The following is a 12,171-nucleotide window of genomic DNA, read 5'->3' on the forward strand; positions in this document are numbered from 1 at the left end:
ATATATATATATATATATATAAATAATGAGTGTGTCATTACACGATATGACACTAATTGAGTCAAAACTCTAGTCAGAATAACACGAATAAACTTGTGGATACGAATTAACACGACATGAAAAAACTCGTGGATCATAATATTTTGAGTAAGACCCGACACAATACGACACACAACGACACACCACAACACGATTGAGAGTCTAACACGTTACATGACTTGTCCGAATCGAATATTTAGGCACGATGCCCAACTCTATTCAGCACGGATAGCAAATGATATAATTTTTTTTCTTAAAAAAATTAACATCTCACCGATTGTTTTATTGTTACCTTATAAAAAGTTGTTTTATATCATTCTAAGTGTGAGTAATTTTAATTGGGTGATGCAAAATTTAATCAAAATCGTTTTTTATTTTTCTCCCCTGCTTTGAGTGTATAACAACACTGGAATACGTAAGCAAACACAACTTGAAGAGTTATTTTAGAAATCAAATAATTATAAAAGAAACTAATGACTTAGAGTATCTCTAATGATAATGGTACTGCATTTGCATACTCAAACCCACTGTTCTCCTCTAATTCAATGTCAAACTTAAACCCAAATTGCGATTACAGCATTTTCTCTCTCCAAAAAAACCTCAAATATGTACAATGGTTCCTTATGCATAAATGAATTAAAAATTCAAAAGAAATCTCTGAAGTTTATTAATGTTTTATTTTGATTTTAACTTTTTTATATATTTATTTTAAATATTTATTTTGGTTCTTTAATTTTTAATTTAATTTAATTTTATATATAATTTATTTATATGTTTAATTTGTACTTAAAAAATTACATTTTTCACAATAATTAAAATAAATCTCTTTCAATACTTACAAATAAAAATTACATTTTTCATAATAATTAAAATACAACATAGATAATAAAAATAAACAACAATCAATACAAATATGATTATGGTAAATTAGAATTATTTCCTCTGTTGCTACTATTATCTTTTTATGTATATAAATTTTCTTTATTGACTGTGTTGAAAAAGTTTTAAGGTTTAATTTGTAAAACTAATAAATATATAGGTCATTATTGAAAAAATTAAAAAATTTGTATAAAATAAAATATTCTTAGAATATTTTTTTTAAGTTTGAAAATGAATTTATTGGTGGAGATGAATTACTATTTAATGTTTAATGGAACATTTACTGCATTGAGTTTAATAATATGTATATGAGTTGGAGATGATCTTATGAGAGGATCAACCAAATTAGAGCTGAATAATGAGTTAGCTAAATACGAACCGACATGATCCAACACGATATTTGTACGGAACGACACGATACAATATTATCTCACTCGGGTCTTGGGTTGACACGATATAAGCACGAGACGACACGGTCACGACACGATTATGAGTTTATACAATCGAAACACGGTTACGAGTCGACACGGACACGACACGAGTATAGACATGACACAAGTATAGACACGACACGAGCACGAGTATACACACGAAACGACATAAACACAATTAGTCAAATGACCTAAGCTACCCACTTTAACATTCTCTAAACCTATTACATTTTTATTTAATTAATAAATTATTTAATTTCATAAATATAATATTTATAATTAAAATTAAACACACTAAAATATAATATTAAAATAAAATATTAACTTAAATAATATAAATTAAAATAAAATAAAAATAAAAAATAAATAAAATATAAATTATATGAATAACAATGTGAGTCTATTAATAATTTTCTTCGATATTATTTTATTAATTACTTATTAATTTTTTAATTATTTATAATTTCAATTATTATTAATACATTAAATAATAAATATGTGATAATAATTTTAATTTTAATAATATAATAATATATATTTATAAATTTTACCCACCTTTCCCACTTTCTCTCCCATTTTTTTTCTCAAACTACCCACTTACGTTAACATTATTAAATTGTCACGTCTCTCTAAATATATTTACATTTTCATTAAATTTATAAATTATTTAATTTTATAAATGTAATATATATATATATAATTAAAATTAAATATACTAAAATATTAAAATAAAATATAAATATTAAATAAATTATATGAATAGAAATTTGAGTCATAATAATTATCTCACATATTACTTTTATTAATTTATATATTATTTTTAAAATTTTAAATTATTTTAAAATTTTAATTATTATTAAAACATTTAATCAAAATATATGATAATAATTTAATTTTAATAATATAATAATATTTTATAAGTTTTACTAACAATATAATTTAATATATAAATAAATAATTAATTAACATGAGTGTCAAGACACGATCGTGTTGACACGATAACAAAGTCAGAGTAACACGAAACACGAGTTAGTACGACACAAATAAACTCGTGGACACGAATAACACAACACGAAAGAATCCGTGAATCATAATATTTTGAGTGGGTCAAGACACGATACGACACACATAAGATTTAGACACGACACAACACGACACGATTGAGAGTCTAACACGACTTGTCCGAGTCGAATACGAACGTTTATGTACGATGCCCAACTCTAAACCAAATAAATAAAGCTAGAAAAATTGCAAAAAATAGGAAGAACAAACTAGGCACGCTTTTGTCTTATGTTGGGTAAATATTATTGATCATTAACTTATTAAATGTATCAGAAGACATGACATCGTGGGAGAGGTGAATTTCCACTCCATGCATTTATAATTGGACCTAAGCTTAGAAGTGGAGAATCGTCCCCATCATTCCAACTTTTCCCATATTTGCTTCTTTTTACTTTCAAGTTTGGAAATATAATCAAATAGTAATTTTACGTGCAGCTACTAAATCTGGAAGTCGTTCAAATCTAGATGGTAATGTTGGTAAGAATTCGAGCAAGAGCCGTGGAATTAATGAAGCACAAAAAGAACAAATCAGATCCAAGAATAGAGATAACACAATATCAGAACAATAACAAAAACAACTTATTTGGTCGACTATACATTTCTCGAGGAGTACCACTTGGCATCTGTTACATGTCTTATTGTATTTGAATTTCTGGCTTACACATTGTATTTAAATGGTTTGTCTTAAACACTTAACAATAGTGACCGAATAATGTTGATATTTGACCAAAATAAATAAAATAGAAATAGAGTATTTGTTGGGTTTTGCAAAACTATGGATCTTCTTCGAAATCAAATCTGTAACAAATCAGTTTCCAAATCATTTATGACGACAAACAGATTACGAAGACTGAAATAGCACAAAGCAATAAACGACAACACAATATACGTGGTTCGGTCAAAATCGACCTACGTCCACGGGAGGGATAAGTTTCACTAAATCAAACAAATGTCAATAGTATAAACTTACATGCCCTGCTCTCAAATGAAAAAAGTGATTACACTATGAATGATTGGACTACTCCACAATCAAAAGCTCCCCTAATCTTTCTCTCTGGATCAGCCAAATAACAAGAAGAAGAAGGAAACCATAAAACCCTAGATCTGTAATTCACTCTCTCTCAACCTTACTGTGTTATGAGAAAAATACCAAAAACAATATTTATACTCTAACCCGTTTTCATAATAGAAAAACCCTGACCCGTTTACCCGGAATTTAAAACCCGCCCGCAATGGCAAGGAACACCTCAACAATTCTCCCCCTTCCGAGCCATGGGAGAATGTTGCTATAAACATTCATCATCGTGACGCTCCTGCTAAAACCATTCCGGCTTTGGCACAACATATCTCATGTTTGCCTCTTGGCAAACCCTTTGTCATCATATCTGACTCATTCTCATCTGTATGCACTTTCTCCAAATATAACTCCTTCTTCTCGAGCACTTCATGGATCCAATGGTACCTTCTTTGGATGTGTTTTGAACGTGAATGGAAACTTGGATTTTTGCTCACATGTATAGCACTTTGTGAGTCACTAAACACCATAAACATGTCTTGTGTAATGCCTATTTCTTTCAACAATTCTTTCATCCATCTCATTTCCTTACAACATTCAGTAATTGTAATATATTCAGCTTCTGTAGTAGACAAAGCAACACATTTCTGTAGACGAGACTGCCATGATACAGCTCCTCCTCCAAAGGTAAACAAATACCCTGAAGTTGATCTCATAGTGTTAATATCACCACTCATATCTGAATCAGAAAACCCTTTAACATGTGGTTTTCCAGTACCATAACACAAAATGTATTTGAAGGTCCCTCGAAGATATCTCATTAGCCACTTAACCTCTTCCCAGTGTGTCTTACCGGGATTTGAAAGGAAACGACTAAGTACTTCAACCGCATGAGCTATATCCGGTCTTGTACAGACCATTGCATACATCAGACTGCCTATTGCTGAAGCATATGGAACACTGCACATTTCTTGTCTTTCCTCTTCATCCTTGGGAGACATTGTCTTGTTTATTTTCAAGTGTGTAGCCAATGGATAAGCAACTGACTTTGCCTTGTCCATACAAAATCGATTTAAAATCTTCTCAATATATCTCACTTGAGACAACCATAGCATTTTTCTTCACCCGATCACGAATGACCTGCAATCCAAGAATTTGTCTTGTTTGACCCAAGTATTTCATCTCAAAAGACTTAGCCAAATCATTTTTCAACTTGGCAATCTTGAGCTTGTCTCTCCCAACAATCAGCATGTCATCAACATATAGGAAAAGTATAATAAAATCATTAGAATCAAACTTTTGTACAAAGACATAGTGATTTGTAGACGTCTTCATGTACCCATGGATGATCATGAACGACTCAAACTTAAGATATCACTGCCTTGGTGCTTGCTTCAAACCGTACAGACTTTTGACAAGTTTGCACACCTTGTTTTCCTTACCTTTCTTATTATAACCTTCAGGTTGCTCCATATAAACATCTTCATCCAAATCACCATGGAGAAATGCAGTCTTGACATCAAGCTGTTCAACCTCAAGATCCATACAAGCAGCTAGACTTAACACCACCCAGATAGAAGTCATCTTCACTACCAGTGAGAAAATCTCATCATAATCGATTTCATGTCTTTAACAAAACCTTTGACAACCAGCTCAACCTTGTATCTTGTCTTGTTATCATCACCTTCTTGCTTGATCTTGTACACCCATTTATTTTGTAATATTTTTATGTTCTTTGGTCTTTGAACCAGTTCATATGTGCCATTTTTCAGCAATGACTTCATCTTTTCGTCAATGGCAGTTATCCATTCTTCTTTATGAGCATCCTCAAAAGCATCCTTCTAACCTATAGGCTCCCACAATCACTTAGAAGGACATACTCTATAACATGGTATTTAGAACTTGATGTTTTCTCCTTAGTAGACCTCTTAAGTATTTCTGTTTGTTGATTACGTTGATTTTCATCTTTTTGTTGAACTTCAAAATCAACCTCAACATTGTTATTATTTAAATAATAGCGATTGGCCTAAAGACCAATCGCGGTATACCCATGAAACCACAAATAAAAGGCGCCAACTTTTAGCGCGCATCAGTAGTTGCGATTGATAAGAAACCCTTATATTATTTATCTGTAAAGATGAAGATGCCATCCTCGTACAATCCATGAAATGGAGAAACCATAGACGAGCTCCATCTACTTCATCGCTATCAGCTCCAGCATATCGGCCCTTCTGCTCGTATCCTAGCCCTAGGTCGTTCCTCTTGCAAGAAGAATCTCTGCATCAACCCTAACGTAGTTTCTGCGGAGAATCGGGACTCTGTTGACGCCGACTGCCGCAAGATTACTGCTAGTTGGGTTCGTGCTTTGGCTGCCGATAATCCAAATGTGCAAACTTTCTTCTTCGAGAACTACGAGAAAGTCTCTTCTGATGCAGTCTTACCTCCTGGTGTCTATACTTTGCAGGTGCACTCAATTTCTCTTTTGTTTTTTAAACAAGAAAAATTTGGTGGGTTCTGTTATTTAGTTCGCCAATTGTTGCAGGATTTGAGGGCATATGGGAAAGAGAAATGATGGTGTCCTTACTTTTTAGCAAGACACATGGTGCAGTTTGCGAATGTGGTCGTTTATAGTTATCAGTACCTTCTTGATCCTAAGGTCGCTGGAATCTTTGGAGAGATGTAGAGAGAATCAGTTGTGGTTTTTGAAGGAGTTAATAGTAGGTGTCTTACATGTAATTAGTTGATTTTGATAACAAACTTTCATGATTGGATGTTTTTCCTTGTTGAAGGATGGAGTTCGTACTTTTGATAATTTTCTATGCGATGGTTTGATAGAGTATCTTGATGTCAATGAGGAGAACAATGCACAATATGATACAGGTAGCTGAAACTTCACGTGCAGAGTCGCTGCCAGCTGAAATGCAATTTGAACAAACTGATGCTATTGTGAGGGATGTTGAAGCAGTGAGCCAAGAAAGTAGTGGCAGTGGTGCTACACTAGGAGAGAGTCTTAGGAGTCTGGATGTTGAAATTGGAAGTTCTGATGGGCACGATGATGCTGGTGAAAGGCAAGGTCATGCTGATCCACGGTCTAGAAGAATGAATGCATCATTTGGAGGTTCTGCTCCTGTAAGGGGAGGAGATGCACCAATAAATAATGTTACTGAAGTTGCTGCAAATCCTGATCTTGTAGCTGGTCAAAGCGGACATGCCCAGGAGCAGCAGGTGAATGCGGATGGTGATTCTGGATCAATTGACCCTGCATTCTTAGATGCTCTTCCAGATGAGTTGCGTGCTGAAGTAATTTCTGCTCAACAGGGTCAAGCGGCACAGCCTACTGCTAGTTTAGAAACCCAAAACAATGGCGATATTGATCCGGAGTTTCTTGCAGCTCTTCCACCTGACATCCGAGAAGAAGTTCTTGCTCAACAACGTGTCCAAAGGCTGCATCAATCACAAGAGCTGGAAGGTCAACCCGTTGAAATGGATACTGTCTCCATCATAGCCACCTTCCCTTCAGAGCTTACTAGAGTCATGTGATGTATTCTCGTCCTCAGTCCTTCGATGGTATATTACTTTATTAAATACTCCCATCTTTTATTCAATTATAGGTCAATGTTTGTACTAGTTTGCTGGTGCCTCCTATCCCATTTCCTAGTACATTCTTCAGTCTTGTCTCCAGTCAGTTAGGCAGGCACAAGTTAGGCAGGCACAGTTCAATTTTGTTATGTGATCACAAATGCATAAACTTAAGAATGCACTTGTTTGATTTGTGCTTTTCCCACTTCGTAGGTGTACCTCCTTTGGTATCCCGACGTGTTCTGGAGACTCTAACGTATTTGGCTCGCAATCACCCTTATGTTGCCAACATTTTGCTTCAGTTCAAGCTACCCGCACCACTTTCGCTAGACTCCGAAAAAGCACGTCGCAAGGCTGTCATGATTAATGAAGATGATAATGTGGAACGGCCAAGCCAACAACTTGGATCTTATGCAATTGCTCTGTTATTAAGTCTTTTAAATCAGCCACTTTATTTGGGAAGTATAGCACATCTTGAGCAGGTAAATTAGTTGTGCAAAACTGGTATTGAACCGAATGATCTAGCTGTGAACTGATCTTTTTCTTCTTTATTCAATGCAGCTTCTAAATTTATTGGATGTCATCATTGATAATGCTCACAAAAAATATAGTTTATCTGTCGAATCTGGGGTATCTGCATCTAAACAAGTTCCGCAGATCCTCACATCAGGTGCTGATATAAATACTGGAGCAGCAGCCCTAACTTCTGGGTCTGACATTGTACCAGCTTCCTCATCCAAGGTTGATAATTCCTTAAAGCCATCCACCAGTAGCATTGTAGAATCTGATACCGAGAAAGTACTTCTTAACCTACCACAGGCAGAACTTTGATTGTTGTGCTCGCTTCTTGCACGGGAAGGGTATTATTCCTCTTTCCATCCTCTCACTTTTATTTCCTTTTCCTACATTGCTTCCCAGATATTGATCTCTGATATGCTTGTGGTCTTGGACATATTCTTAATTGGTGGTAAACAAGTTGTTTAAGGATTTCTTTTGGAGCCAAAACACATTCAATAAGTGTTGAGAAATAAATAACTAGACAGAGGTACTAACTTCTAATAAAAATGAGGTGAAAAGAGAACGACATCTATGTTGCAAAATATTCTCTTTCTAGGTTAATCTATTGCGAAGTCCTTAAATTACCTCATTGCATTTCTCTTCAGATTATCCACGCATTTTGTAACTGGCAGTCATTTGTTTGACTTTCAGTTAATATTGTAGTTTTTCTTTATATTGACCCACCTCTTGTTATTTGCAGCTTGTCAGATAACGCTTATTCCACAGCAGCAGAGTTCCTTAAGAAGTTAGTTGCCAAGGCTCCATCTCATTGTTCCTTAAGAAATTTTCTGTCTCCATGGTGGGTTGATGCAGATTTGAATAAAAAAGAATGCAGGAGCTAATGGCTCAACGTGGTGGTGGCGGCGCTGTAAGGACCTACTTTATTTGATATTCTTTCGATTGTTACTGAATGATATGATTGGTCAAACAGGGAAATCAGAACAACTCTGAACAGCATAAAATGAAGAAGCTAAGAGTTTTTTTTCTCTACCATAGTACTATATGATCAGTTTCTTGCTTTTTATTCAAATTTTTAAAAATTCTTTTTTTACATGAATTATGGATCTAAATTATCAGGGATGCAGATGAGAGGAGACAAATGATGCTAAAGCATGTGAAAGGTGAGACAAATGATGCTGGCTCAGATCATGTCTTCTGAAGCATGTGAAAGGTGTAAGTTTGTGGATGTTTTATGCTTAAACTACAGATGTTTGGTTCTTCACTAGCTCCCATGCATCCTATAACTTATAATGCAATAGTTGCTCAAGAAATAAGTTGAGTTATTACCCTGGAAAGATTCAAGATTGAAATGGAGTTTCTTATTGGTATGCCATTGCAAAGAAAGAGTATAGTCAATGAGAGCTAAGAAATATAGAATTTGATGGATGTCTTTACAACATAATGAGGCATTGATATGAATCTAATACACTTTTATTTGTTATTGTTTTTTCTTTTGTTTCTTTTACTGTAAAATGATTGTACTAGACTCCAGTTAAAAAAGATGACCTTGTTTCAAAAGGAGAGGTAATGAGGTATTGATGTAAGATTCCTTCCTTGGTTACATTGACGTTGATACCTGGCCAACTCAAATATCATATGATATTGTTTTATGATGTAAAGTCTTAATATAGATGAATGTGGATGATTATTTAGTTTTGTATTGAAGCGATTTTATTTTTTATTTTTTTAATAAAAAAGGTCAATCGTGATTGGTAAAATTATCAATTGCCAAACTTATGAGAATCACCAATGGTCACTAACCAATCGCCACAGCCTTCGCCTGGTAGTAGCGATTGGTTATTTAACCAATCGCCATCTGTCTATAGCGATTGATCATTCACCAATCGTCGTTGCCAATTATGACAATAGTTAGAAGACTTTTGCCGATTGAGAGCGATTGGTATATGACCAATCGCTATAGACCTATAACGACCGGTTTGAAGAAATAATAACGATTGGTTTATCAATCGTTATAGAGTGTTTTTTTATTAGTGATTCTCAATAGTCTGATCTTCAAGGAATACCAAATCTCGGCTTCTCAAAACTTTATTGTCAACTGGGTCATAACACCTGTATTCCCACTTTTTATCACCATACTCCAAAAATATGCATTGTCTGGTTTTTGTATCTACTTTAGACCTCTCATCTTTTGGAACATGCACAAAAACTCTACAACCAAAAACACATAAATAGTCAAAATTAATATTTTTACCTGACCAGACGCTTTCTGCACACTTATTATTCAATGCCTTGGAGGGAGAACGATTGATCACATACACTGCAGTGCTCATGGCTTCAGCCCAGAAATGCTTAGCCAACTTGGCATGGGAGAGCATACTCTTCATCCGTTTTAACATTGTTCTGTTCATCCTCTCTGTTACACAATTTTGTTGTGGGGTCTTGAGCATAGTCTGTTCATGTCAAATACCTTGCTCTTTGCAATAATCATCAAATGAGTTTATGTACTCTCCCCATTATCTGACTGCACCCTCATCAGTTTTCTTCATGTCTCTCTTTCAACCAGCTTGTGAAAGACTTTAAACCTTGATGCAATCTCAACCTTGGACTTTATAGCATATGCTCAAACCTTCTTAGATGCATCGTCTATGAAGGTTACAAAATAGGAAGCACCACTTATGGAACATCTGTATGGACCAGTTCAATGATATTCTTTTTCAGTTCCATTTTTGACTTACTGAAGGAGACTTTGTTCTGCTTACCCTTCAAGCAATGCTCACAATTTTCAAGATGAGCATCCTTGAGATTCAACAGCTCATTCCTCTTGATCAAAACATTCAGCCCCTTTTCACTAATGTGACCTAGTCTCTTGTGCCACAACTCAGATGATGACTCCATCACAACAGAATATGTTGCATCATAGACAATTTTCAAATTTGTCTTGTATAAGGAACAACATTTCTTACCTCGTGCAACAACCAATGAACCTTTGCTTAACTTCCATGCTCCACCACTGAAAACATTATGGTAGCCTCCATTATCGAGTTTACCTGCTGAAATCAAATTCATTCTCAAATTAAGAACATGTCTTACATCTCTCAATGTCAGGAAACAACTCATGTTTGTCTCGATTCTAACATCACCAAGACCAACTATCTTGGATACATCACTGTTACCCATGCGAACCTCACCATAATCACCAACTTTGTAGGACTGGAAGTAACCTTTGTGTGGACTAATATGGAATGAGACACCTGTGTCAACAATCCATGTTGTTTCATTTGAAGATGTGCTAAGACAGGAGTCTTGACAGTTAGAAGCATATGTCAGTTCACCATCTGAAACATAAGCAGATGTATCTGCACTATGTTCTTTCTTTTCTCTGGGCTTCACTGTACCCTTTGTTTTATCATTTTTAAATTTCCAGCACTCATTTTTCCAGTGACCCATTTTGCCACAGTAATGGCAAGCACCATCCTTCTTTGGAGTTCTAGACTTGCTCCTGCTCGAACCACTTCTATTATCCTTTGATTTTCCTCTATCAGCCACCAACATATCAGACTTAGAAGGTTTATCCTCCTTTCGATTCTCCTCATCAAGTAAGGAACTGGTGACAAATGCCATGTTGACCTCCCAGCATAGAGAGCTTCAAGTTTTCTCCACACACCATACGTCGTAGTCTCGTTCTCAACATGGTGCACAACATTTACACCAACCCAGGAACGAATAAAGCTGCAGGCCTTTCTATCTGTCTTTTTCTAATTAGCTCTTTTGTAGTCTCAGGTCTAACACCCTCATTTTCAATTGCTTCATTCAAATCATCTGAAACTAACAGATCACTAATCATCAGTTTTCATTGCCTGTAGTTTGTACCATTCAGACTCACCATATTAGGTCTAGATTTCCCCATTATTACTGCCTTAACAACTGACAAAAACCCCAGCAAAGAAACCAGTTGATCTCCTCTTTGAATTTTGTCAAGTAACCAACAGAGCACTCTGCTCCAATGTTAAAACAGATAACCAATCAATACTGCTCTGATACCACTGTTGGGTTTTGCAACAGCAAAACTATGGATCTTCTTCGAAATCAAACTTGTAACAAATCAGTTTCCAAATCGTCTATGACGACAAACAGATTACGAAGACTGAAATAACACAAATCAATAAACGACAACACAATATACGTGGTTCGGTCAAAATCGACCTACGTCCACGGGAGAGATAAGTTTCACTAAATCAAACAAATGTCAATAGTAGAAACTTACATGCCCTACTCTCAAATGAAAAAAGTGATTACACTATGAATGATTGGACTACTCCACAATCAAAAGCTCCCCAATCTTTCTCTCTAGATCAGCCAAAGAACAAGAAAAAGAAGAAAATCAGAAAACCCTAGATCTATAATTCACTCTTTTTCAACCTTACTGTGTTATGAGAAAAATACCCAAAAAAATATTTATACTCTAACTCGTTTTCATAATAGAAACCATGACCCGTTTACCTGAAATTTAAAACCCGCCCGTAATGGCAAGGAACACCTCAACGGTATTTACTGTAATTAAAGATTAAAGTGGCGATAATTACAAATGCACTAGAGATGTCGCAATAGTCTTTTAAATATCAAAATTTATAATGTAAACTCCAACTC

The 12,171-nt window shown here is 35.0% G+C and overlaps 2 protein-coding genes across 2 annotated transcripts; both read left to right on the forward strand.

The window, feature by feature from the left end:
• The first annotated feature begins 5,872 nt into the window (after nt 1–5,872).
• On the forward strand, nt 5,873–7,330 carry LOC124917156 (E3 ubiquitin-protein ligase UPL2-like). The gene is made up of 3 exons (XM_047457655.1): nt 5,873–5,890; nt 5,969–6,993; nt 7,219–7,330. Exon 2 carries the CDS (start codon nt 6,271–6,273, stop codon nt 6,964–6,966), a length of 696 nt encoding a protein of 231 aa, XP_047313611.1. The 5' UTR covers nt 5,873–5,890; nt 5,969–6,270; the 3' UTR covers nt 6,967–6,993; nt 7,219–7,330.
• Nucleotides 6,966–8,634, forward strand: LOC124917157 (E3 ubiquitin-protein ligase UPL1-like). Its single transcript, XM_047457657.1, has 4 exons — nt 6,966–6,993; nt 7,219–7,487; nt 7,567–7,865; nt 8,264–8,634. The coding sequence occupies exons 1-3, from the start codon at nt 6,966–6,968 to the stop codon at nt 7,834–7,836; spliced, it is 567 nt and encodes a 188-aa protein (XP_047313613.1). The 3' UTR covers nt 7,837–7,865; nt 8,264–8,634.
• The last annotated feature ends 3,537 nt before the right edge of the window (nt 8,635–12,171 follow it).

Source organism: Impatiens glandulifera, unplaced genomic scaffold (genome assembly GCF_907164915.1).
Source record: "Impatiens glandulifera unplaced genomic scaffold, dImpGla2.1, whole genome shotgun sequence".
Taxonomy (NCBI): Eukaryota; Viridiplantae; Streptophyta; class Magnoliopsida; order Ericales; family Balsaminaceae; genus Impatiens; species Impatiens glandulifera.